The 27,618-nt window shown below is 55.0% G+C and overlaps 2 protein-coding genes across 2 annotated transcripts; one reads left to right on the forward strand and one right to left on the reverse strand.

The window, feature by feature from the left end:
- The first annotated feature begins 1,045 nt into the window (after positions 1–1,045).
- On the forward strand, positions 1,046–7,650 carry ZFP57 (ZFP57 zinc finger protein). Its single transcript, XM_036356545.1, has 5 exons — positions 1,046–1,155; positions 3,990–4,400; positions 4,801–4,927; positions 5,280–5,384; positions 5,948–7,650. Exons 2-5 carry the CDS (start codon positions 4,281–4,283, stop codon positions 6,982–6,984), a joined length of 1,389 nt encoding a protein of 462 aa, XP_036212438.1. The 5' UTR covers positions 1,046–1,155; positions 3,990–4,280; the 3' UTR covers positions 6,985–7,650.
- A 269-nt stretch (positions 7,651–7,919) lies between these two features.
- MOG (myelin oligodendrocyte glycoprotein) lies at positions 7,920–22,349 on the reverse strand. The gene is made up of 8 exons (XM_036356549.1): positions 22,135–22,349; positions 20,470–20,817; positions 11,043–11,156; positions 9,725–9,745; positions 9,384–9,404; positions 8,687–8,803; positions 8,444–8,464; positions 7,920–8,087 (listed from the first exon to the last, which is right to left on the reverse strand). Exons 1-8 carry the CDS (start codon positions 22,214–22,216, stop codon positions 8,074–8,076), a joined length of 738 nt encoding a protein of 245 aa, XP_036212442.1. The 5' UTR covers positions 22,217–22,349; the 3' UTR covers positions 7,920–8,073.
- Between the last annotated feature and the right edge of the window lie 5,269 nt (positions 22,350–27,618).

Raw genomic sequence — 27,618 nt, forward strand, 5'->3', positions numbered from 1 at the left:
TGATTAAAAAAAAATGCCCTGGCCAGGTGGTTCAGTTGGTTGGAGCATCCTCCCGTACACTAAAAAAAGTTGCAGGTTCAATTCTCGGTCTGGGCACATACCTAGGTTGCAGTTGGATCTCAGTCTGGTGGGGAATGGGAGACAACCAATAGATGTTCCTATTTCACATTGATCTCTCTCTCTCCCCCTTCCTCTCTGTGTAAAATCAATGAAAACATGTCCTGGGGTGAGGATTTAAATAAGATGTCACCGAGAAAGGTTGAATTGGGTTCAGCTCAGTGGTAAGGTACCAGGTAAGTAGAATTTTACCTGGTCATGGTCCTCTCTACCTCACCTGCCATCTCTCATCACGTAATTGGAAGGCAGGCTCAGCTGCCTGCTGAAACAGAAGCCCAATTCCTGAGGCAGGTGCTGGCGCCACAGGAAAGGTGCCGATTCAGGTGCTGACACTTGGGAGAATGGCAGACTCCCCTCTCAAAGACCAATCTACCTGCTCAAACCCAGGGTTCTCACAGGGAGGGAGGAGGGCTTTTCCCTCTAATTATCCTCTTAGCTTTTGGTGGCTCAGGCCCTATGCATTCAACTTTCTAGCCTTGGCGCCTCAGCGTAAGAAGCCCCCGTGGGCGGGGACCCCTGTCGGGAAGGCGGGAGATGCTGCAGCCCTCAGCCCCGCCCCAGGCTGCGCGCTGCGGAGGGGGACCCTTGGCTCCCCGCTGGCCTGCGGCCTCGGCGCGGCTCCGCGCGGCCCCCCCCCCCCCCCGCCCCTGGCTCCGCAGTGACCAGCGTGCGTTCGCGGCCCCTGCCTGTCTAGGCAGCCGTGCGCCTCCACGTCCCTCCTGGGGCTGTGACGGTCTCGTTTTCGTTCTCTGGGCTCTAGGCGATGCTGGTTGCTTTAATCCGAGATTTTAAGAGTAAATTAAGGTTGGAATAAGGAAGATCTTGGCGCTGGGTGGCACCCGGGTAAGCTGGGGGGAGGGGTGGGCTGGGGGCGGGTCTCCCTGAGGCTCTTAGACTGACGCGCGCCGCCTGCGGGCCCACAGCCTCCGGGGCGGGCCGCGGCTCGGTGGCGGGCGGGCCGGGAGCGGAGCCCGTCGCCGCCTTCCGGGGCGAGCACTGCAGCAGCGGCTCGCGCAGGCCCGGGCGCTCTTCCCGGCGGTGAGTAGGCCGCGGGGCGGTGGGCTCGCCGCGACCTGAGCCGACGGAGGGGTCTGTCCCGCTCGCTCCGCCCCGGAGCGCGGCCGGCGGGGGAGCTTCCGACCGGTCAGCTGGGTCGGGGGAGTGGCCGCCGTGCGGAGCGGGCGCCGGGACCTCCTGGCACGTGCTGGGAAAGCGGGGTCCCGGGAAGGGCGTCTCGGGGGCTGAGCGCACAGGAGGTCCAGGCACCTGCCCTGCGGGGGCCCCGGGCAGGCGGGGAGCGCAGGCTGGGGTGGCGGGGCTGGGGCGCTGGGCGCGCGGGGTGCTGGGGGCGGACCCGCACCCGCAGGGGCCAGGGCCAAGGCCGGGCTGGGCAGGGGCTGGAAAGGGCCCTTGAGGGCTTGAGCAGACCCGAAGGCTGATTCGGCCGAGGGACAGGAAAGTCAAGTGGTTGGAGCCCTGGGTGGGGGCCGGGGGCAGTCCACGTGCCGTGGGGAGCCGTTGGCGGGTTTGGGGTTAGAGGGAGACGGGGGAGGGGGCGCTCAGGCCTGGAAAATGGCGACTCCTCCACCCGGGCATGGAGTTCTGGAGGGCGGGACAGGCGCCCGACGGCCCTTCTGCCTGCGCCTTCGGTCTCCGCGCCCGGGAGCCCGGTGCAGACCGTGCGTGCGGCTCCGCAGCCTCACTCCCGCCCCGAGCCCCGCAGTCCGCCCCGAAGCCCGCAGTCCGCCCCCAGCCCCGCAGTCCGCCCCCAGCCCCGCAGTCCGCCCCCAGCCCCGCAGTCCACGCGGAGCCCCGCAGTCCGCCCCCAGCCCCGCAGTCCGCCCCCAGCCCCGCAGTCCGCCCCCAGCCCCGCAGTCCGCCCCCCCAAGCCCCGCAGTCCGCCCCCAGCCCCGCAGTCCCGCCCCGAGCCCCGCAGTCCGCCCCGAGCCCCGCAGTCCGCCCCCAGCCCCGCAGTCCACGCGGAGCCCCGCAGTCCGCCCCCAGCCCCGCAGTCCGCCCCCAGCCCCGCAGTCCGCCCCCAGCCCCGCAGTCCGCCCCGAGCCCCGCAGTCCGCCCCGAGCCCCGCAGTCCACCCCCAGCCCCGCAGTCCGCCCCCAGCCCCGCAGTCCGCCCCGAGCCCCGCAGTCCGCCCCCAGCCCGCAGTCCGCCCCCGAGCCCCGCAGTCCCGCCCGAGCCCCGCAGTCACGCCCCAGCCCCGCAGTCCGCCCCCAGCCCCGCAGTCCGCCCCCAGCCTCGCAGTCCGCCCCCAGCCCCGCAGTCCGCCCCCAGCCCCGCAGTCCGCCCCCAGCCCCGCAGTCCGCCCCCAGCCCCGCAGTCCGCCCCGAGCCCCGCAGTCCGCCCCCAGCCCCGGAACCCGGCGAAGGCGGGTGGAGGACCCGCGGCGGGAGTGGGTGTTGCCTTGGGGCCGGAAGGCAGGCCTTGCGGTGCTGGCACCGATGCTGCTGCGGGAAGCTGCCTGTGTGGCTCGGCAGGAGAGCGGACAGCGATTTTTCATTCTGTGGCACACCAAACCTTTTTTTTTTTTCTGATTTGTCAAAATATATATATATTTTTTAATTCATTCGCACCGCACAGCTTTGTGTTGGCTGTTGTCGGTTTTTAAATTTGACGACCTGAAGGAAAAGAGGTCAGTGCCCCTGACTAAGGCGTCGGTATTGCCTGTTTGGCAACCCTGGCACAGCTGCCCGGAGAGAACAAGCAGGGCCGCGCCTGGTAGAAACGCCAGCGTCTCGGAGGAAAGGAGCCACAGAGGGAGGGACTCCAGTTCGATCCCAGCACTGCACCTTTCCTGACTTCTTCCCTTCTATTGTCAAATGCTCCTTTTCTTGCTGGCGTTTTCACTTCCATCACTTGTTCAAAAAAGTGAAAGAAGTAACAGATTTATATGCCTTTATTCTTTTCATCGAATCTCAAGGGGAGACAGGGTGTGCTGCTGTCAGCAGGCCTGGGAGTGCAGCCAGGTCTGCCTCAGCGGGAGCCGGGATACCCGCTTGATGTTGGGTTGCTATCACTGTTCTTCTATATATGTCTCAGAGAGGAAGGGAGAGGGAGAGAGAAACATCAATGATGAGAATCATTGATCAGCTGCCTCCTGCACGCCCCCTACTGGGGATCAAGCCCGAAACCCAGGCAGTTCCCTTGACAGGAATCGAAACCGGGACCCTTCAGTCTGCAGGCCGACGCTTTATCCACTGAACCAAACCAGCAGGGCTTCGTTTTTTAAAAATCCTCACCAGAAGACATGCCCAGAGAGAGAGAAAGAGAGAGAGAAAAGGGAGAGGGAGAAACATTGATGTGAGAGAGGAACATCAATTGGTTGTCTTTCATGCACGCCCCGACCAGGAATCCAGCCTGAAACCCAGTATGTCCCTGAGCCGGAATGAAACCAGTGACCCTTCAGTGCACAGGATGATGCTCAGCCACCTGGCCAGCTCACTATATTCTTAACAAAGATCTGTATATGTTAAAACCCAAAGAACCATCTTTTTCTCCTAGATGGGATCTTAGAGAGTGTCTCCTTTAATCCCATTTTCTAATGAAACGGGGTCAAAATCAGGAGAATGGTGCGGGTGCTGCCGCGGCCATTCTGGCTCCCTCGGCAGGCTGTGCTGCTCTGAGAGCTCTGGGACCCGGCATCCCACCGTCGGAGCCACAGTCTCGGCTTGGACCTGGAGTGTCCTTGAGTGACTAGCACCTCTGCCTTTGGGTTAAAATTGTGAGTTAGCTGTCACCTGCAGGACCGCACTGCAGGTCCCGGGCGCAGAGCAGGAGTGGGTAACCTGTGGTCTAATAAGGAAGCTGTTGCTTCTCACTCCCCTCTGGCTGATGTGTTTGTTTCTCTCTGACCTCAGGCTCCCAGAGGTGGGCACGAGCCGGTGGTGAGACGCAGGGGAAACGGGCAGGCGCCTTCCCAGCCCCAGCCTGGCATTCCTGGACAGTGGCAGCCGCCCCCAGGGGGCCAGGTCCCTGAGCTCTGAAGCCGAGGCTGTGCGATCCGAAGGAAGGCCCTTGAGCCGATGGTCTGTCACAGGAAGCCAAGCCGACCAGGGCCTTGCAGGCCGCTCCCTCGGGCTCTGCTACCTCAGGGCGGTAGGTAGCCCCGAGGGCAAGTCCGGGAGTGGATAAAGCTAGGAAGAAGTACCATGGAAGTGCAGAAGCTGTTCCCCGGCACCGGCACTGGCACCGGCCCCACGCCCAAGCCCGACCAGGAGGCCCCATGGACAGCAGTGAAGAGGGAATGCTGGTGGCAGGCCTGGGCGGAGGTGAGGAGACCAGCTGGGGCGGGCGTCCCGGGCCCGGCAGCTTTCGCCCATTCCCGTCTGCAGGTCAGATGGGACCTCAGGCTGCTTCAAGCTGAGCCGCACCCAGGAGGAGCCCAGGGCCTTCGCGGCAGCACCGCGCCCTCACGAGTGCTTCCAGGGCCGGCAGCGCCGCAGCCTTTCTGCTTGCTTCCTCTGGTTCTTTTCTGTGTAAACCCTCCGTTCGCTCCCATATTTCTCTTCCTCCTCTCCAACCTTCCTTTCTTGTCTGTACGTACCTGTTGCTGGCTCTGTGCCTGAGTTTTCTGTTTCCCCTGCTTCTGTGGTTTTAGTTTTCCCTTTGCTTTCTGGACGAGGCCAGGGTCTGCTCTGGGTCCAGACTCCCTGAGCCCCTCTCTTCCAGAAGCCAGTCACCTTGGAGGACGTGGCTGTGCGCTTCACCCCGGAGGAGTGGGCGTGTCTGGACGCCCGTCAGAGGGCCCTCTACCAGGACGTCATGTCCGAGACCTTCAAAACCCTGGTGTCTGTGGGTAAGAGGCGGGTCCCGCGGCCCTGGGCATTTGGCTTCCCTGGGCAGGTCGACTGGCCCCTGGTTCTCGGGTGTGAGATCTGGGTCACAAGCTCAGGGAGAGGAGAGGACTGAGCCTGCGCAAAGTGGAGTGCTGACAGCTCCCAGGGCGAGCAGAGTCCCCTCATCCTGCCAGCTTCCCAGGCCGCTGGGCGAGGGCCCGCGCTTAGGAGCTGGTCTTTTGAGTGTCTCCCCCTGCATCTGTGTTTCCCAGATTCTAGTTCTTAAACCAAGGGCACAAAAGCAGCCTGTTGTTCCCTTTGGGTGCGGGGGCCGCACCGGGACCTCAGCTCCTCTTCCTCCCCACTCTGCAGCTAGAACCGCTCTGACTAATCCGGATCTGGTCTCGGAGCTGGAACAAGAAGTGAAGCGGTGGAGAGCAGCCCTCCTCCCGCCGCGGGGGGGAGGCCGCCCTGCAGGTGCGCCCTCCGGGGGCCTTGGCTTCGGGAAGTTGGCTGTGAGCCGCCAGGGCCAGAGCGCCTCCAGTTTCTAGGGGCTGAGGGGCTGCATGTGGCTGCTGGTCAGGGGCACTCCTTTGCTGAAGTCCTTGCAGGAGGAAAGAAAGGAAGGGATGGGCTTGACGCCCAGGGGGTGGGGAAGACTGGTTCCTGGGAGGTGAGAGGACGTGAGAGAGGCTGAGGCCAGGCCCGGCGCCCAGTGCCCGGCGCCCAGTGCCCGGCTGGCACTCCTATCTGAGCTTCATTTTCAGCAGCACCCCTCTCCCTCGTGTCCCAGCCGGCATGACAGTAGGAAAAAGAGAGGAATTGGGTTTCAAAAGATGTTATCAGTTAATATTTTAATCTGATATTGTTGAAAGATTCCAGTTCAGGTTTTACTTGCTGTTAATTAGAAAAACCCTGGGTGCTGCTGAGGGTGGAGGGTGGAGGGTGGAGGGTGCAGAGCGAGGAGGGAAGCGGGGGAGGGGCCTGGGCCGGGCTCTCAGGGTGAGTCTTGCTGTGTTGTTCTTCCTCGGTCCTGGCAGGAGGCGAGGAGCAGCCCCTGGGCGGGCCCCCAGTGCTCCCGGCACCCGCACCCGCGGCTGGGCCCCCCTTCCCCTGCCCCGTCTGCGGCAGGTGCTTCAGTCAGCGCTCCAACCTCCGTTACCACCAGTTCGTCCACAGTCTGAAGGGGACGCACAGCTGCGGCCAGTGCGGGAAGTCCTTCCGGAGCCCCAAGGCCCTCAGCTGCCACCGGCGCACCCACCTCGGGGAGAGGCCCTTCCGCTGCTCCCTCTGCGACAAGACCTACTGCGACGCCTCGGGCCTGAGCCGCCACCGCCGCGTGCACCTGGGCTACCGGCCCCACTCCTGCCCCTGCTGTGGCAAGTGCTTCCGGGACCGGTCTGAGCTCAAGCGCCACCAGCGGACGCACCTGGCCCCGGGGCCGGCGGCGGGGAGCCCCGTGCCAGCCGCCGGGGTCCCACGAGCCACGCGGAGAGCCGAGGACCCCGCCGCCGCCGGGCCGCGGCCGCCCGCAGGCAGGACCCCGGTGCTCGTGGTGAGAGCTCAGGCCCCCGGGGCCACAGCCCCAGCGCCGGGGCCCCACGGCCCGAGCACCCGGCCCCAGGCTGCCCGGCCGAAGCCTCCGGGGCGCAGGGGCTTCCCCTGCCCGCGCTGCCCCCTGACCCTCGGGGCCAAGGCTTCGCTCTCCAGGCACCAGGAGGCCCACCGCGCGGAGCAGTCGCGCCGCTGCTTCTGCTGCGGCCAGGCCTTCGGCTCGCCCTCGGCGCTGCGCCGGCACCAGCGCGCCCGCTGGGAGCAGGTCTACCGCTGCCCCGTCTGCGACCTCTGCTTTGGGGAGCGGGAGGCCCTCGTGGGGCACTGGGGCAGCTACCAAGGCGAGGGGCTGTGCCGGGCGGCCCTGGGCCAGTGGCTGGGCCTCTCGCCGCGCCCGCCCTGTGGCAGGGAAGGCAGCGGGTCTCCGAGGAGCCGGGCCCCCAGGAGGTGGCCCGGGAGGAAGGGAGGAGGGACGCGGAGGAAAAGCAGCAGGCGGGGCGGCGAGGGCCTGGAACAAGAGTAAAGGCCTTTCCGATCCAGACGTCCTCTGTTCGTCTGTTCGGTTTTCCTGGGGACGGACTGGGGCGGAGGCTGGGGCGGGAGGAAGAGGCACAGGGCGTGGCCTGGGAACTTGGCGTTATTCGCACCAGCTGTTTCTTTGTGTCTCGCACCATAAAGCAGGAATTGTTGAGCGAAACGGAGGCTACTCTGATAGGCATGGACATGGGAGGAAAGGGACGGGAGGGGAGCCTGAGGGACCCCTCTGCTGGCCGAGGAAGTACAGGGGGGCCTCAAAGCAGGGCGGCCATCCGCACCTTTGTCCCCTGATCCTCAGGACGCCCCGCTGGGCGGAGCTCCGCCAGGCGCTGGCTCTCTCCCTGTGTCCTCACTCTGCAGCGCCCTCTGCTCTTTGCTGTTTTGGACTCATGTTCCTTCCCTTCCACCCTCCACTCAGCCGTTGGGACAGGTCATTGCAGGTCGGCATGCTGGGGGGCGGGGGAGGGTCAGAGGCCGCGGGGCGCTGGTGCAGCACAGGTGCCCTCTGAGGCCCAGTGCCTGCGGACTTCCGGGTGGGAGGCAGGAGGTGGAAAGATGTAGGTACAGCCCTGGCTGGTTTGGCTCAGTGGATAGAGCGTCGGCCTGCAGACGGAGGGGTCCCGGATTCAATTCCGGTCAAGGGCACATGCCCAGGTTGTGGGCTCGATCCCCAGTAGAAGTTGTGCAGGAGGCAGCCAATCAATGGTTCTCTCTCATCATTGATGTTTCCATCTCTCCCTCTCCCTTCCTCTCTGAAATCAATAAAATATATATTTTTTTTTTAAAAAGAAAGACGTAGGTACAAAAACAGGAAAGACAGAGCTGGGAAAAAGTAGATGACAAGAGAAACAAATGGGTGTGTAGATAAGGTGGAACGACAAATGGCGCTTCTCCTTTCCTTAAAAAATTAACAAACAAACAAAAGAGAAATCAATCCTGTTTGGAGTTTAGAGCGTTCCTGGAAGTGCAGGGTGGGAGGCGCCCACAGCCAAGAGGCCTTGATGGATGCAACACCCCAGGACCAACCCTTGGCCCCGCCAGGCTCTCCTCCACTTCTGCCAACGCGCACCTTCACTCAGAAGGGGTTTCCTAAGAGAAGAAAACAACTTGAAAAATCTGTCAGTAGTTTCTTCCATGAAACCATCTAACCCGGGAGAGGAAAGGCCCTCTGGGCTGCCCCGCCTGGGCCTGTCTCTGAGGGCCTTGAGCTGAGGCAGGCAGCTGCCCTCGGAAGGGGAAGGAGTGGGGTCTGTGCCTACGAGGTGGTGCCCCCCTTCCTTCCCTGCCACCTGTCCAGCTGGCAAGACGGCTGCTACCTCACAGAGTGCCCTCACCCGTGCAGCCCAGCCCCCATTTCCTCTGGCCTTTCCATGGCTCATGGCCCCCCTCTTTTGCTGCTTTCCTGTTTTTTGTTTTCAGCTTATAAGAAGGAGGAAAGAACTTACTTAGTTCTTCAAGAAATTGCCCTGAAAACAAAGAGAAGTAGGTGACTGGTGGGAGGTGACCAGCTCCGCCCGCGCCTCCCTGTGCAGCTCTGCAGGGACGCACCCCCTTCCCACTGAGGGACCCACGGATTCCCTGAGGAGCCCGGCTGGCCCTGGGGACAGAGAGGGAGACCCCAGCATCTGGAGCCCTGGTTCATCTTTCCGCCCCCTGCTCCGTGGCCTGTTTGCACCCCACCCCTGCACCTGCTAGTCTTCGGTGCAGCCAGTTGTAGCAGATGACCAAGGCGGCCAGGGGTCCGAGCACCGGCACAATGACAAACAGGGTCACCTTCCAGCAGGGCACCCTCAGAAAGTGAGGATCTGAATTGTCCACCAAGAACAAACAGGGTTAATGGGGCTCCCCATGCCACGGCCCCCCCCCCCCCATATTGTATGGGGTTTCTTAACATGTTGCAGAAGTCTCAAAATACTACTTATTTTTATCAGTATTTTGAAATGACATAATTAGACCTGAACAGCATTTTAGTGGGGCATGGTATCTTCACTCTTCCTCCAAGAAGCCCCCCGGGGTTAGTCATGTAGTTGTACTCCTGTACTCAGGAACATGCCACCGCGTGGGTTCAGCTGGTGACACGTGTCCTTGGTTCTCCATGTATGGGTGGCACTTCCCCGCTAGACAGCGAGTATTTGTGCAAAGGTCCCGTTTGCCCCCCTCTGCTTCCTGAGAAGAGGATGACGAGCATGTGGTGTGAGCCCTGCGGAGCGAGCAGCAGTGCCTCAGCGCAAGTGCCCGCACTCGCAGCCATCTCGCCCGTCCTGGGTGCAGGTGCTTATTCAAAGAAAAGGCAAGAGGAAACCCATAGGAGCCAGGGTCCTGCCCTGGCCAGGTGCCCGGGCCCGAGGGACATAGCTGACCCAGGGCCTGTACCCCAGCACTTACCAAAGGTCCTGTGAAGGCTCTCTGAAAAGAACAGGGAGAGGCACTTAGAAGGCCTGCGAGGCCACACTGCCTCCTCTGGGCCTGTGTTTTTTAAATCACCTAAAGTTCTTTCTACCTGACAGGGACACCCGACAGACAGACGGAGGGAGGGAGGGAAGCTGCGGGTTGGTGCCTATCCTGGCTCACAGCAGCAAGAGGAATGAATGTTCTGTCAGTTTGGGCTGCTTTGGGAGTTTTAAAGGGAACTCAGGGATTGGCAAAGTTGTTCTGAGAGAGCGACCATTTTGGTGAGGCCAAAACCAGAAGGGTGGGGAGGAGGAGGGAAGGTAACTGAAACTCACCTATCTCTGCTCGAAGTTTTCCTAAAATGGAAAAAGGCAACACAATCAGTCCCTGGGCTGGCGCACACCGGCCTGCTTTGGTGGGAAGAGCCGCTGGGCTTGGAGTGGAGAGCCGGGCTCTTTACTTGGCTATTGTCTGGATTAAAAACTGTCAAACTACAGCGGGAAGGCTGGGAAGGGTTGGGGGGTGGGAGGGGGGTAAGAGATCAACCGAAGGACTTGTATGCACGCATACGAGCATAACCAATGGACACAAGACACTGGGGCGCATGGGAGGCTAGGGGAGGGTCAAGGGGAGAAAAAAAAAGGAGACATATAGAATACTCTGTGTAATACTTTAAGCAATAAAACAATTAAAAAACTGGGATAAAGAATGCGGGGAACCTCGGTGGACAGCAAAGCCCCAGGCCAACAAGATTTGATCACCGTCCCCTGCTCCGCCCAGGAAGAGCAGGCCTGTTGTCAGTTCACAGGCCTCCCGGCCGCTGGGGCCACTGTGTGAGTGTCAAGCCGCGTCCCATCTGACAGGAAGGGAGGGACTGAACACTTGGCGGAGCAGCTGCTGCGCACCAGGCACTTCACATAACATTACCCCTTAGTCCCTCCTTACACCTGAGGGGAGGGCGTTGGCGCTGCCTGACAGGTGGGGCCCTGAGCCCGGAGGGTCAGCGGAGCTGGACGCAGGCCCGCGGAGCCATCAGGTTCTCTCTGCTCAGCCTGTGGACTTAAGGTCTTGCTAATGGGGGATGAATTCAAGGAGAGAAAAAGCCCCCATTTTTTATGCCACCAACACCCACTCCCCGCAAAGCCCTTCTCGCTGCCATCCTCTTGGGAGCGGGCGTGGAAAAAGCAGGTCCTGCGGCTTTGCCTCTGAGAACGTGGGGGGAGGGGCGGGGGCGGGGGGGCAGGAAAGGAGAGTGTGGGCGCAAAAGCGGAACTCCATTTCCCGCAAAACCCAGTCCTTGGCGTTGAATGGAGATGGAGGACGGGGTTTTTGAATACCTACTGCGTGTGTTTGTATTCCCCTTAGAGCCCAGCCTTGCGCGACCCAAGCTCATTCCCTGCGTGTGAATGCTCCCTGGGCCGGGGCCCAGCACGGCTCGGGTTGAGCTCCCCGCACAGGCTTCCAGGCACGTAGACCCGCTCCTGCCTCGGCTGCCTCATCTGCAAGCCCACCTCAGGGTGCAAGGGTCTGCGGCCTGACAAGCGCTCTGCTGCGTGAGCCTGGCGCGGGGTTCTGAACCCAGGAGCATTGGAAGGAAGCGCTGGGAGCCGGCTCATGGCTCATGCTGGGAAGGCACTGTGCCGCGGGGCGTACCTCTCAGCCTGCGCTGCAGGCCCAGGAAGAGCAGGCCGGCCACCAGCTGCAGCAGGAGCAGGGGCAGCACCGCCAGGCCGGCCAGCGCGCCCGGCCCCACCCAGTGGAAGGGATCTGGAAGAGAGCACAGGCCCACTCAGTGGGAGGATCTGCTGGGAGCACAAGCCCACCCAGAGGGAGGATCTGCAGGGAGCACAGGCCCACCCAGAGGGAGGATCTGCAGGGAGCACAGGCCCACCCAGAGGGAGGATCTGCAGGGAGCACAGGCCCACTCAGTGGGAGGATCTGCAGGGAGCACAGGCCCACCCAGAGGGAGGATCTGGAGGGAACACAGGCCCACCCAGAGGGAGGATCTGGAGGGAACACAGGCCCACCCAGAGGGAGGATCTGCAGGGAGCACAGCCCACCCAGAGGAGATCTGGAGGGAACACACAGGGCCCACCCAGAGGGAGGATCTGCAGGGAGCACAGGCCCACCAGAGGGAGGATCTGGAGGGAACACAGGCCCACCCAGAGGGAGGATCTGCAGGGAGCACAGGCCCACCCAGAGGGAGGATCTGGAGGGAGCACAGGCCCACCCAGAGGGAGGATCTGCAGGGAGCACAGGCCCACCCAGAGGGAGGATCTGCTGGAGCACAGGCCCACCCAGAGGGAGGATCTGGAGGGAACACAGGCCCACCCAGAGGGAGGATCTGCAGGGAGCACAGGCCCACCCAGAGGGAGGATCTGCAGGGAGCACAGGCCCACCCAGAGGGAGGATCTGCTGGGAGCACAGGCCAGCCAGCTGGCACCCCGCACCAGGCTGCCCGCTCCACAGTGAAGTGAGTGAGGCAATGAACATAACTGAGGCTCAGAGAAGGCAGCACAGAATTGACACCTGAGCTTAGTCTTGAAGGAGAGGCTAGAGCTTGGAACAGCAGCACTCAAGGCTGCAGGTTGGGCAAATCTTGGGGAGTTTTGAGAACCAGCTAAGGGATGCTGAGGCCGCCAGGGTGGCGGAGGGCCCGCCCCTCAGGGACAGGCCTGAGCTGAGACCATAGAGCAGAGGAGAGTCGGGTGGGCAGTTCAGAGGTCATGGTAGCGGGGACAATGAAAAGGACAGGAGCTGGCACTGGGCCATGATGGAGGTGGAGAAGTTCAAAGGGCTGTGAACTCACATAGGGAAAAGGATACGTATGTATTTTCAGTAACACTGAAACCAAATGTAGTGTTTCTTTCTACTATGTTTGTAAGCAATACACGCAGAACCTGTGACTTTGTCATCAATAAAAACCACAAATACCTTCATGTCATATGGAGTTGTTGCAGAAATCTCAAAGTATCACTTATGTCCCTCATTAGTTTGAAATTACACTCATTATCAGGGCCATCCCATATCTTGTTATGTTGTTCACTGTCTCAGGCTGATGTGTTTTATTTTATGCATTTACGTCGTTCTCCGAGAAGGGCCATCACCTGCCCAGGCTGCCGGAGGGCTCCATGCGCACGCCGCTTAGGAATCCCTTTTCTGGAGCTTGGAGACAGGAGGACCCACAGGACTTGTGCCTGAGCGTGTGGAGGGGAGCGGAGTGAGGGAGGGACTCAGCGCTCCGGCTCCACCGCTTTCCCATTCGAGAGTCTGCTGGGCAGTGCCCACGCGCCGCCTGTCCAGGCTCCATGTGCCATGCTTCCGCCAGCCCGTACCTTGCTCTCTGCCTTAGAGGGCTGGATAAAGACACTGCCATTCTCGTTAGGAATTAAGTCACAACAAGCAACACTAAACTGGTCAGGAGGGCCCTGGCCTACTAGCCCATCCACATACACCAAGGTTGCGGGTTCGAGATCCGGTCAGGGCATATACAAGAAACAATCAATGAATGCATGACGCAGTGGAGCAACAAATCGATGTTTCGCTTTCTCTTCCTCTCTCTCAAATCAATAATAAAGAAGTTCATCTAAAAAATAAATAAATGGGTCAGGAGGGATTCGTAGGTATAAATACAACCGTAGAAGAAAATACAGCAAAGTCTACTTTGTTTTTTGGGGTTTTTTTTGTTTTGTTTTTTTCTTACCTGTTACACAGTAAACACTCTATAAACAGGAATTATTCTTTTTTTTTAAATTAAATCTTTATAGTTCAGATTATTACATTTGTTCCTCTTTTTTCCCCCCATAACTCCCCTCCTCCCAGTTCCCGCCCCACCCTCCGCCCTCACTCCCCACCCACTGTCCTCATCCATAGGTGCACGATATTTGTCCAGTCTCTTCCCGCATCTCCCACACCCCTTTCCCCCCAAGAATAGTCAGTCCATTCCCTTTCTATGTCCCTGATTCTATTATGATCACCAGATTATTTATTCACTTGATTCTTAGATTCACTTGTTGGTAGATGCATGTTTGCTGTTCATAATTTGTATCTTTACCTTTTTCTTCTTCTTCCTCTTCTTAAAGGATACCTTTCAGCATTTCATATAATACTGGTTTGGTGGTGATGAACTCCTTTAGCTTTTTCTTATCTGTGAAGCTCTTTATCTGGCCTTCACTTCTGAATGATAGCTTTGCTGGATAAAGTAATCTTGGTTGTAGGTTCTTGGTATTCATCACTTTGAATATTTCTTGCCATTCCCTTCTGGCCTGCAAAGTTTCTGTTGAGAAATCAGCTGACAGTCGTATGGGTATTCCCTTGTAGGTAACTGCGTTTCTTTCTCTTGCTGCTTTTAAGATTCTCTCTTTGTCTTTTGCTCTTGGCATTTTAATTATGATGTGTCTTGGTGTGGTCCTCTTTGGGTTCCTTTTGTTTTGGGTTCTCTGCGCTTCCTGGACCTGTAAGTCTATTTCTTTCACCAGGTGGGGGAAGTTTTCTGTCATTATTTCTTCAAATGGGTTTTCAATATCTTGCTCTCTCTCATCTTCTGGTACCCCTATAATTCTGATGTTGGTACGCTTGAAGCTGTCCCAGAGGCTCCTTACACTATCTTCGTATTTTCGGATTCTTTTTTCATTTTGCTTTTCTGGTTGGGTGTTTTTTGCTTCTTCGCATTTCAAATCATTGACTTGATTCTTGCGCTCCTCTGGTCTGCTGTTGGGAGTCTGTATAGTATTCGTTATTTCAGTCCGTGTATGCTTAATTTCTAGTTGGTTCTTTATCATAACATCAAGGGTCTCATTAGATTTCTTGAGGATCTCACTACATTTATCGACAGCTTCTAGACAGTTCTTAAGAGACCTTAAAAGTGTGGTTCTGAACTCAATATCCTCCATTGACAGTTTTGTCCTGTTTCTTTGTCTCCACATTTTTTATGCTTTCTTGGTGCACCCCCTAGTGGTCTTTGTGCGCAGTCTTGTTGTAGTTAAGCCTTGATTGTTGCAAAGTCTACTTTGAAGTTCTTATCTGGGTACCGACAGAGCATGGTTGTCAAGCTCACAGTTCAGCGTTTTCTTTGTAACCAAGAGAGAGAACAGGAGGCCTATGGACCTTCTGATGGAAGCAGCAGGGACGGCGCTCCCAGGAGTGTGCCTGACAAGGTGACTGCGCATCTAACCCATCAGCCAATAGGAAGTGCAGGGGGCAGAGCACCCTGCTACACAGCAAGGGACGAAATTGGCAAGATCTGGATCGAGGGAAACACTACAGCACAGACCCCATGTGTGGACCTTGTTTGGGTTCAAGCCACACAAACCAGCTGTACAATACACTTACGAAGCGACCAGGAAAATCTGAACACAGACTGGACATTGATGACTTTAAGGAATTTTTGTTAATTTTTAAAAATGTGATCATTGAATTTATTGGGGTGACATTGGTCAATAAAATATAGGTTTTCAAGTGTACAGCTCTCTAATACATCATGTGTATACTGCATTGTGGCTTCACCATCCAAAGTCAAGTCTCCTTCCATCACCATGTTAAAATGTATTGATTGATTTTAGAGAGAAAGGAAGGGAGGAGAGAAGTACTGGTTTGCTGTTGCACTTGTCCATGCATCATTGGTTGCTTCTTGTATGTGCTCTGACTGGGGACCAAGCCCTTAGCCTTGGCACATCTGGACGATGCTCCAACCAGCTGAGCTACCGGGTCAGGGCTCCTCCCAGAACCGTTTGTCCCGCCTTTACTCTCTTCTACCTCCGCCACCTCCTCAAGCGTTCTTACACTTGAATGACACATCCTTAAGGATTTAGCAATGAAATGATACTGCACCCTAGGACTTGCCTCGGTCACTCAGTCGGAAGGGGGTAACGAGGGGTCAGGTGAAGCAATTTGCCTTTGGTCATAACTATTGCAGGTAGTGATGGGTCCTTGGAGGCTCATTACCGTTATCCTCTCTACCTCTGCATACGTTTTAAGGTTTCATAATGATGGGTTTAAAGAAAGGATTAGAGACAACTATTACTAAAATCACAGAAATGACAAGGAAAGAATAAGGTCAGAGAGACAACAAACTGTGGAGGAGGCGAGGGCATCTGAGACCTGCACTGGCATAGCACTGCCTGGAGCCCTAACCTCGCCCAGCTTCCTGGCTCCCGGACTTGGCGGGCAGGAGGAAGAGGTTGGAATGTGGAAACCAATCCAGAGGGAAGCTTCCTTCCCTGGCAGTTTTCATTTTGAGGTTACTTTTTTTTGTACAACAAATGCTATCTGAAGACCATCCTGTGACACACAGCTATTTCCACCTCCTGCAGCCGCCCCTAGAATAGCGCTTTGTTATCCCGCACACAATGCCACCCCTGGTCCCGGCCTGCAGTGGGCTATTGTCTGGCGGGTTGGCTGGTGTTTCACCACAGGTGGGGAGGAGGAGGGGAGAAAGGAGGCTCCCACCCTCACAACATTTTTGTGCTTCGATTAAATAGCAATTAATTTTCTCCCTGGCCAGCAGCTCAGTGGTTAGAACATTGTCCAGCTACCCTAAGGTTGCAGATTTGATCCTTAGTCAGGAAACATACAAAAAGCAACCAATAAATGCAGAAATAAGTAGAACAACAAATCAATGTTTCTCTCTCCCTTCCTCTCTCTCTCTAAAGATCAATCAATTAAAAAAAAATAATTTTCAAAGCTTCCCTTTCATCCACTTCATCTTGCCCACATCTAACTATCCTGGGATTTAAAAAAAAAAGAATGACTTGTCATTCATCACATAAAACATACTGAAAATGAAATTCTGGAGAAGGGAGTAGGGAAGTAAACACTCTAGGTGACATATTCAGACATTTGTTTTGTCGGTTTACTCACTTCAACTATGTTGAAATATATATTTTAACATTTTTATTGATTTCAGGAGGAAGGAAGAGGGGAGAGAAAGATAGAAACATCAATGATGCGAGAGAATCATTGATCAGCTGCCTCCTGCACGCTCCCACTGGAGATCGAGCCCGCAACCTGGCCATGTGGCCTTGACTGGAATCAAACCCAGGACCCCTCAGTCCGCAGGTTGATGCTCTATCCACTGAGCCAAACCGGCCAGGGCTGGAATATATTGTTCAATAACGTTTCTCACCTAATAAAACACCACAAACACATCAACTTTTCATTGTAATAGGATTTGGTCAATTTGCCTCTTTTAGGAATGATCCCCTTGTTTATAACAAACAAACAGAAGATAATCCCAAAGCAACAAGAAGGAAAAAAGTCCCCTTGCACACTTTGATTAACTTTCAGATTATTCATATTATCTTCTAGTACAGTGGTTCTCAACCTTCCTAATGCCGCGACCCTTTAATACAGTTCCTCATGTTGTGGTGACCCCCAATTTCATTGTTACAAATTGAACACAATTAAAGCATAGTTATTAATCACAAAACAATATGTAATTATATATGTGTTTTCCGATGGTCTTAGGCGACCCCTGTAAAAGGGTCATTTGACCCCCAAAGGGGTCGCGACCCACAGGTTGAGAACTGCTGTTCTAGTAGCACAAACTAATCAGAAATTGATTATTTCAGATTTTATTGCTTCCATTGATCTCTTTTTTTCTATTTTGATTTTTGTTTCTTACATATCTGTTCTTTATATGTACACAAATGTACATGTTACATTATGTACACAAATGTACACGTACATGTGCTTTTACAGGAAGGTCACATGGGTAATTATGATCTTTTCTTTCATGCTCTGTGGTGGGTCACACCCCATTCTCCTCTCTGCGCCCCCAAAGTGAACCACACTAACTTTCTTACAGATCCCTTTTCATATTTTTCTGAGATATACATAATATATTCACAAACATAAGGTTTAGTTTTTGTTCTCTACATTGTGTCATTGTGTAGCTTGCTTTTTTAAAAAAAACCCTCACCTGAGGGTATTTTTTCCATTGATTTCTAGAGAGAGTGGGAGGGAGGAAGCAAGGGGAGAGAGAGAGAAACATTGTATGAGAGAGACTCATGAACTCGTTGCCGCCCACATGTGCCCCTGCCTAGGCTAGGAACCTGCAGGGAGGTACATGCCCTTGACCTGGGGTGGAACCGGAGAGCCTCTGGTCTGCAGGCCAACGCTCTAACCACTGTGTTCCCTGCCAGGCAAGTGTAGCTTGCTTTCATCACTCAGCAGTACTTGCGGAATGCCTCCAAGCCATCTGCCATCGCCCAAACAGCCCTTCACTGGCCGCAGGTGCTCCCGGAGGAGCACCGCTGAGCCAGGCACTTGCATGCTGTGGGCTGGCTGCCCTGAGGACCAGATGCGCCTGTGGAAGCGACGCCCGGGAGGGTGAAGTGGGGTTGAAGGTGCTCATCTCTGGCCCAAGGATGATGAAAGCCACAGGTCCCGGGCTCAGCGGCTGAGCCTGGACCAAGGGTCAGGGTTCGATTCCGGTCAGGGCACAAGCCAGTTCGGCCAGTGCAGGCACGCAGGAGGCAGCCGATCCACGATTCTCTCATCACGGATGTTTCTCCCTCTCTCCCTCTCCCTTCCTCTCTGAAATCAGTACAAATATATTTTAAAAAGAAAGAAAAGCCAGAGGAGAAACCAAGATGGCGGCATAGGTAAACACCGGAAATTGCTGCTCACACAACCACTTCAAAAATACAACTAAAAGACAAAACAGACATCATCCAGAACCACAGGAAGGCTGGCTGAATGGAAATTTTACAACTAGAAGGAAAGAGAAAAGCACACTGAGACTCAGAGGAGGCGCAGAAGTAAAGTGCAGAGGTATGGAGGCGCACGTGGAAAGGGCTGGCAACTGAGGACGTGGCTGTCTTTTTCAATCGGGAGGGAGTCACAAGCTCCCAACTGCTCTGAACTCCAGTTCCGGGAAGTCTCTGGGGACCCAGGACTCATAGAGAAAGAAACTGGACTGTCTGGCATCGGGCGGAACTCGAGGGCGGCTTTCTCTCAGAAGTGCTTGCAGTGGTTACTGGGACACTGAGACCTGGGGCCTCTTAAGGCAGGGCTGAGGATCAGCCATAGCTGCTTGCTTCGCCCTGTTGATCCCCTGAGACCCTGCCCCACCCAAGCTGTGAGCAGAAGCTTTTGCATATGAAAGGCCTGGCCCTTTGCAATCTGAAAATTACCTAACAAACTGCAGCTGGGTCAGAGAGACCCAGAACTTCCAAAAGAAGGCCCAAGGCCCCACATCAGCTTGCATTGCTTCACAGCTGGGCCTCATCTGGGCACCTCCAAATCCCAAACAAAGAAGAGGAATCTGCAGATATCTCCGTAGCTCCTGCTGGGTAGCCTCAGGCAGAGGCTAAATTAGCACCTCCTTAGAGATCCAAGAGCCAGTGTACCCAGTGGTCAGAGTGGGACCATCCAGATTACAACTCCTCACATCCATAAGGGACACACACAGGAGGCAGACTCAGTGAGCACCAAAGCCCCACTGAAGCAAGTCTTGCCCCAGGAGGGTGTCTCCAGCACAGAAGTTCTCCCACTGCAGACACAGCTGATTCTCATAGCCGATTGGCCTGGAGGTCAATTCCTCCCAGTGATACCTTCAACAATCAAGGATTAACTGCAACAAGACTGTGCACAAAGCCCACAAAGGGGTGCACTGAGAGTGTCCACCTCAGGTAATTGGGGAGGCTGAGCCACTGGGCCCTATAGGACACCTAGCACACAGCCACTCTATCAACACAGGGAAGCATAACAAATGCGGAGACCAAGAAACAGGTCACAAATGACAGAAATGGAGGAAAGCAAAGTACTGGATATAGAGTTCAAAACCACACTTATAAGGTTTTTCAAGAATTTTCTAGAAACCGCTGATAAATTTAGTAACTCCCTCAATAAGTCTAGTCAGACCGCTGATAAGTTTAGTAAGACTCTCAAGAAATCTAGTGAGACCCTTGAGGTTATGAACAAGGACCAACTCGAAATTAAGCATACACTGACTGAAATAAAGAATATTATACAGAGTTCCACAGCAGACTAGAGGATCGCAAGGATCAAGTCAAAGATTCGAAATACAAAGAAGCAAAAATCACCAAACCGGAAAAACAAAAAGAAAAAAGAATCCAAAAATGTGAAGATAGTGTAAGCAGCCTCTGGGACAACTTCAAGCATACCAACATCCGAATTATGGGGGTGCCAGAAGAAGAGAGAGAGCAAGATATTGAAAACCTATTTGAGGAAATAATGACAGAAAACTTCCCCTACCTGGTGAAAGAAATAGACTTACAAGTCCAGGAAGCGCAGAGAACCCCAAACAAAAGGAATCCAAAGAGGACCACACCAAGACACATTATAATTAAAATGCCAAGTGCAAAAGACAAAGAGAGAATCTTAAAAGCAGCAAGAGAAAAACAGTCAGTTACCTACAAGGGAGTACCCATACGACTGTCAGCTGATTTCTCAACAGAAACTTTGCAGGCCAGAAGGGAGTGGCAAGAAATATTCAAAGTGATGAATAGCAAGAACCTACAACCAAGATTACTTTATCCAGCAAAGCTATCATTCAGAATTGAAGGTCAGGTAAAGAGCTTCACAGATAAGAAAAAGCTAAAGGAGTTCATCACCACCAAACCAGGATTATATGAAATGCTGAAAGGTATCCTTTAAGAAGAGGAAGAAGAAGAAAAAGGTAAAGATACAAATTATGAACAACAAATACACATCTATCAACAAGTGAATCTAAGAATCAAGTGAATAAATAATCTGATGAACAGAATGAACTGGTGATTATAATAGAATCAGGGACATAGAAAGGGAGTGGACTATTCTCAGAGGGGGGAGAGGGGGGAGGGGGGGGAGGGAAGAGACTGGACAAAAATTGTACACCTATGGATGAGGACAGTGGGGGGCGGGGTAAGGGCAGACGGTGGGGTGGGAACCGGGTAAAGGGGAGCTATGGGGGGGGGGGGGAAGAGGAACAACTGTAATAATCTGAACAATAAAGATTTAATAAGAAAGAAAGAAGAAAGAAAGAAAGAAAGAAAGAAAGAAAGAAAGAAAGAAAGAAAGAAAGAAAGAAAGAAAAGCCGGAGGGCCTGCCAGGCAGGTGCGTGGCGGGGGCACCCACCTTCCACCTTCAGCTCCAGCGCCGCCTCCTCCTGCTGCCCGTGGTCTCGGAAGAAGCAGGTGAAGCCGCCCTCGTCGGAGAAGCGCACGCGGTGGATGCGCAGCGCCACCTTGCCCTCGGCCACGGCGCCCCGCAGCAGCTCGGTGCGGCCGCGGTACTCGGGCGCCTGCTCCTCCGCCTGGTCCTGGCCGCCGCGGTAGAGGTGCACCACCCGGGAGAAGGGGGGCCGGTACCAGCCCACCTCCATGGCGCTGGCGTTCCTCGCGGGAACCAGGCGGCACGGCAGCTCCACGGGGTGCCCCACCAGGGCGCGCACGGGGCGCCCCGGGCCCTCCACTCGGAACGGTCCTGTGCGGGACACCAGCGCGTCAGGGCGGTGAGCCCGGCAGGACCGGCGCTCACAGGGGGTTGGACAGGCGTTTGAATGGCGTCTGAAACAGGCACGCGCTCCCTTCTTCTTGGACATCCTGGGAGTGAACGGCCCTGGCTGCAGAGCTGGCGAGGCCCGGCGGGCGGGCCCAGCCTGCGGCCTCAGGGCGGCTGTGTCCGGGTCCTCAGCCCCGCCGTCAGCACCGCACTCCAGCTCTCCGTGGGCCTCCCGCTCGGACTTGGCCAGGCTCCCCGCGGGAGGCCCTGCCCGCCCTCCCCGCCGCTGCCGCTGCCGCTGCCCGCAGCCCCCACAGACCTGGCACCGCAGGTGCTGCTTCCAGTCTCCTCGGATCCCAACGGGGGTGGGGTGGGGGGGGGGTGCGGGCGCCTGGCCTGTTCCCACAGGAAGCGCAAGCGCGTCTCCCCGTTGGAATCGGAGCCGCTGGGAGGTGGGAGCCCTGTTCACTGCAAGGTTCCCGGGAGGACAAGGAGTGGGGTCTCCTGTTTCTTTTCTTTCTCCCCAGGACGTGAGCACAGGGCTCCTCGACAGAAACTCACCAGCTCCTGGCCGTGGCGGAGCGCTCAAACCTGATACGATGCTACTCCCGCCCGCACTGACCCCGCGATGCTACTCCCGCCCGCACTGACCCCGCGATGCTACTCCCGCCCGCACTGACCCCGCGATGCTACTCCCGCCCGCACTGACCCCGCGATGCTACTCCCGCCCGCACTGACCCCGCGATGCTACTCCCGCCCGCACTGACCCCGCGATGCTACTCCCGCCCGCACTGACCCCGCGATGCTACTCCCGCCCGCACTGACCCCGCGATGCTACTCCCGCCCGCACTGACCCCGCGATGCTACTCCCGCCCGCACTGACCCCGCGATGCTACTCCCACCCGCACTGACCCCGCGATGCTACACCCGCCCGCACTGACTGACGGCGGTGTTTTGGGATCGGGACTACGAAGCTGTCATGGACTTCGTCTCACGCACGGACCCTGACAGCCACTCCAAGAGGCTGTTACTATCAGGTCCCTATTTGTTGGGTGAGAAACCAAAGCTAAGCAGCTGGTAAGCCTGAGGCCAGAGTCAGGGTGAAGTTCATGGCAAGGAGGCGGGGCTCTATTCCGAAAACTGTAGGAAAGCACAGATGTTTTCTGAGGAGGGGACCAATGTCGGACATCTGTGTTTCAGAAAGATAATAGTTACTGCGTAGTAACTTGGGGATGAGTGAAAGGAGGCTAGCCTAGGAAACCAGCCTTTCTCTCCGGCAGGGATCAAGATCAGCCTTACCTGCGTGGCTAGAAGGTGACTGGAGGAGCAGCAGGAAGAAGGGGAGGCGGCTGGACAGAGAGGAGCTCCAGAAACTTGCCATCTTCACTCTCCGGGGACACAGAGCCCCAGCAGGGACGGCCCAGCAGAGGCCCTGGCCTGTCCCACCACTGAAGACGCCTGGGACAGAAGGAGGGCAGCACTCCGCCTCCCCTCCTCCTGCAGCTGTGCCCCACGTCATCCTGGCCAGGCACTCACACAAAGGGCCACAGACCCAGGCGATGACAGGGTTGGCCTGCCCACCCCCTGAGCTACAGAGAGGAGGCTGCCTGGCACCAGCCTCCCTCCCAGTGACCCAGCCTTTGAAGGGGCTCCTAGGATCTGACCAGCTGGGGTCGGACCGCTCACTCCCTGGACCTCAGGGAGCGCCTTACCATGTCTCTCCTACCCCCTGTTCTCCCAGTATTAGCCAAGGGGGCGGGATCATTGTTGGCCTTTTAAAAAGGAAGGAACCTTGAGCCTTCGTTCCCTCGTTCTGATGCCTCATGACTAACTGCCGCCGTCCTCCTCCCGGCTAACGTCCTTTCCTCCTCTGCAAACCCAGGTCCAGGCCTCGTGTCCCACGTAGAGCAGCCCCTCCGCTTAGTTAGCTTCCTGCCCCCTAAGGACGGTCAGGAAGGTTGGGACAGCGGTGGCCTTGCAGGGAGGGGACTTCCTCTACCCCACGGTTCTTCCCACTGGCCCGATGGTCACATAGACATGAAAAGACAGCAAGAGAACATGGCCAACTTAATTACATATGTGTGCACGGGAACCCCGACACATGAGAGCCAGAGGCCCCCAGGCCGGAGGGGCTCAGGACAGAAAGGTAAAATGAGATGCTGCTGACATTCCGAGCTCGGGCTAGGGCTAGGGAGGCCGGGGCGTCAAGGGGTGTGGCAGGGGTCAGTAACTAGAAGCTTGCCCTGCCCTATAGGAAGGTGAAAGGGTTATCTTTGATAATCTGTTAGCATAGACATGGCCCCTAATTTAAAATCTTCTAGGCAGTTAATGAGGACAGAAGTTTCACGAGACCACAGGATCTTGGTTGCCTTTAGGTCAAAACAATCCACACACCACTTGAGGTGCCTCTTTCTGATCCCATGCAAGTTGAACGTCAGGAGTTGATAGCCACCTGTGCTCAGAGAGGCAAGCATGGGAGGTTAGCAAGGTTAGTAGGTGTCAGCATAGCCAAAGCCAGAACAGACACGTCCCACAGCCTGGCCCCCTCACGTGTCCCACAGCCTGGCCCCCTCACGTGTCCCACAGCCTGGCTCCCTCATGTCCCACAGCCTGGCTCCCTCATGTCCCACAGCCTGGCCCCCTCACGTGTCCCACAGCCTGGCCCCCTCATGTCCCACAGCCTGGCCCCCTCACGTGTCCCACAGCCTGGCTCCCTCATGTCCCACAGCCTGGCTCCCTCATGTCCCACAGCCTGGCCCCCTCACGTGTCCCACAGCCTGGCTCTCTCTCTGAGTCCTCAGTGTCACAGGGAAAGAGATGTGGGATGGGAGTGTTTCCCTTACCCCCTGAGATCAGCCAAGATGAGTGTCAGCATATCGGTGGCACCCTGCGACCACAGGGCTGTGCACACGAGTTAACATGTGCCCCTGGTGAAGCTTCGAGCACACAGTAAACGGTCGCTTGCGCAGGTGGCTGCCTGGGATCAGTGGTGCATAAGTGCTCCCGAAGCTATGTGAAATACATCGCACACAAATGAGAGAGCTCCGTTGTACTCTTAAAAATTGTTCCTTTTTTATTTCTTTGCACATTTGCTTGTTTCAAAATCTGAAGGTATAGAATAATATACTTTGAAACATTTCCCTTCCAGCCATGTGGAGCAATTTCGGATTCCTCTGAACCCTGTACGTGTGTGCACTGGAGGGGCGACAGGAGGCGGTCCTGGGGTGAGGACCGGGACTGCACCCCACCCCTCCTTTTCTGTAAAAACATGGTAACAACATGCATGTTGGATATCTTCACGTATCAGTGTCTCGAGCACATATTTTATACAGCTACACAATCTTTTATTGCATGAATGTATCATACTTATTTAACTAGTTTTTCAAGATATTTAGGTGGTTTAAATTTTTTTAGAGGTTTTGTGTGTGTGTGTGTGTGTGTTTTTAATTAAATCTTTATTGTTCAGATTATTACAGTTGTTTCTCTTTTTTCCCCCCATAGTTCCCACCCACCTGGTTCCCACCCCACCCTCTGCCCTTACCCCTCCCCCCACTAGCCTCATCCATAGGTGTACGATTTTTGTCTAGTCTCTCCCCCCCGCCCCCGAGAATAGTCAGTCTACTCCCTTTCTATGTCCCTGATTCTATTATATTCACCAGTTTATTCTGTTCATCAGATTATTTATTCACTTGATATTTAGATTCACTTGTTGATAGATGTGTATTTGTTGTTCATAATTTGTATCTTTACCTTTTTCTTCTTCTTCCTCTTCTTAAAGGATACCTTTCAGCATTTCATATAATCCTGGTTTGGTGGTGATGAACTCCTTTAGCTTTTTCTTATCTGTGAAGCTCTTTATCTGACCTTCAATTCTGAATGATAGCTTTGCTGGATAAAGTAATCTTGGTTGTAGGTTCTTGCTATTCATCACTTTGAATATTTCTTGCCACTCCCTTCTGGCCTGCAAAGTTTCTGTTGAGAAATCAGCTGACAGTTGTATGGGTACTCCCTTGTAGGTAACTGACTGTTTTTCTCTTGCTGCTTTTAAGATTCTCTCTTTGTCTTTTGCACTTGGCATTTTAATTATAATGTGTCTTGGTGTGGTCCTCTTTGGATTCCTTTTGTTTGGGGTTCTCTGCGCTTCCTGGACTTGTAAGTCTATTTCTTTCACCAGGTAGGGGAAGTTTTCTGTCATTATTTCCTCAAATAGGTTTTCAATATCTTGCTCTCTCTCTTCTTCTGGCACCCCCATAATTCGGATGTTGGTATGCTTGAAGTTGTCCCACAGGCTCCTTAAACTGTCTTCATATTTTTGGATTCTTTTTTCTTTTTGTTTTTCCGGTTTGGTGATTTTTGCTTCTTTGTATTTCGAATCTTTGACTTGATCCTTGCGATCCTCTAGTCTGCTGTTGGAACTCTGTATAATATTTTTTATTTCAGTCAGTGTATGCTTAATTTCGAGTTGGTCCTTGTTCATAACCTCAAGGGTCTCACTAGATTTCTTGAGAGTCTTACTAAACTTATCAGCGGTCTGACTAGACTTATTGAGGGAGTTACTAAATTTATCAGCGGTTTCTAGAAAATTCTTGAAAAACCTTATAAGTGTGGTTTTGAACTCTATATCCAGTACTTTGCTTTCCTCCATTTCTGTCATTAGTGACCTGTTTCTTGGTCTCCGCATTTGTTATGCTTCCCTGTGTTGATAGAGTGGCTGTGTGTGCTAGGTGTCCTATAGGGCCCAGTGGCTCAGCCTCCCCAATTACCTGAGGTGGACACTCTCAGTGCACCCCTTTGTGGGCTTTGTGCACAGTCTTGTTGCAGTTAATCCTTGATTGTTGAAGGTATCACTGGGAGGAATTGACCTCCAGGCCAATCGGCTATGAGAATCAGCTGTGTCTGCAGTGGGAGAACTTCTGTGCTGGAGACACCCTCCTGGGGCAAGACTTGCTTCAGTGGGGCTTTGGTGCTCACTGAGTCTGCCTCCTGTGTGTGTCCCTTATGGATGTGAGGAGTTGTAATCTGGATGGTCCCACTCTGACCACTGGGTACACTGGCTCTTGGATCTCTAAGGAGGTGCTAATTTAGCCTCTGCCTGAGGCTACCCAGCAGGAGCTACGGAGATATCTGCAGATTCCTCTTCTTTGTTTGGGATTTGGAGGTGCCCAGATGAGGCCCAGCTGTGAAGCAATGCAAGCTGATGTGAGGCCTTGGGCCTTCTTTTGGAAGTTCTGGGTCTCTCTGACCCAGCTGCAGTTTGTTAGGTAATTTTCACATTGCAAAGGGCCAGGCCTTTCATATGCAAAAGCTTCTGCTCACAGCTTGGGTGGGGCAGGGTCTCAGGGGATCAACAGGGCAGAGCTAGCAGCTATGGCTGTTCCTCAGTCCTGCCTTAAGAGGCCCCAGGTCTCAGTGTCCCAGTAATCGCTGCAAGCACCTCTGAGAGAAAGCCGCCCTCAAGTTTTGACTGATGCCAGACTGTCCAGTTTCTCCCCCTATGACTCTGGGTCCCCAGAGACTCGCCCGGAACTGGAGATCAGAGCAGTTGGGAGCTTGAGACTCCCTCCCAATTGAAAAAGACAGCCACGTCCTCAGTTACCAGCCCTTTCCACGTGTGCCTCTGTACCTCTGCACTTTACTTCCGCACCTCCTCTGAGTCTCAGTGTGCTTTTCTCTTTCCTTCTAGTTGTAGAATTTCCACTCAGCCAGCCTTCCTGTGGTTCTGGATGATGTCTGTTTTGTCTTTTAGTTGTGTTTTTGAAGTTGTTGTGCAAGGCAGCAATTTCCGGTTTTACCTATGCCGCCATCTTGGTTTCTCTTCTGTATGTTTTTTTAAATATATTTTATTGATTTTTTACAGTGAGGAAGGGAGATGGATAGAGAGTTAAAAACATCGATGAGAGAGGAACATTGATCAGCTGCCTCCTGCACACCCCCCACTGGGGATATGCCCGCAACCAAGGTACATGCCCCTGACTGGAATCGAACCCGGGACCCTTCGTTCCGCAGGCCAATGCTCTATCCACTGAACCAAACTGGTCAGGGCTAGGTTGTTTAAATTTTTAGGTATCAATTTATTAGGTTGAAATACAAATGTATTCAATTAATTTATATTAATAAATACTTAACAGCAGATGCCATGTATCAAGCTCTACATTAGGCCTTGATTATAAAACCTGCAGCAAGACAGACCAAGCCCCTGACTTGATGAAGTTAATTCCAGTCTCAGCTGTCCGTGCACCGAGAGCACAAGGGGGGGGGGGTGTCAGGACACCCTTTCCCACCTTCTGCCTCACGTGGAACTTGGCAGTGAGCATCGGGCTCCTGGTGGCTGCCTAATCCGAGGACCCAGCACAAAACGAAACGCTGCGCCAAGCCTGGAAACAGCCCTCCTCCCCGCGGCAGCGCCACTCGAGGTGTGTCATGGCGACTTTGCTGTTGCTATTCATGTTGCACTTCTGTAGGCACAGCCATACTTAGGGGTGAACACTTGTCCACAGGGCAAGACAAGTGCGCATGCCTGACTGCTCCCGTCCCCACGGGGCCCACGTCCCTGCTGAGAGGCACCAGCAGAGAAGGTGGCATTGCTTCCCTTGTAAAGGGCGGGCAGTGGGGGGGGGGGGCGGCGGGGGGCAGCCTGGAACCAGTCCAGGGGGCCTCAGAGGTGTGGGAGGCAAAACCACTCCCGCCCTGGCTCCAGGCCCCACACCTGTGCTGCTATGCCACTGGACTTCACTTACAAAGCACTCATGGGAAAATAACGTTACTAAGAATTTCAAGGCTGTG

Source organism: Myotis myotis, unplaced genomic scaffold (assembly GCF_014108235.1).
Source record: "Myotis myotis isolate mMyoMyo1 unplaced genomic scaffold, mMyoMyo1.p scaffold_m19_p_26, whole genome shotgun sequence".
Lineage (NCBI taxonomy): Eukaryota > Metazoa > Chordata > Mammalia > Chiroptera > Vespertilionidae > Myotis > Myotis myotis.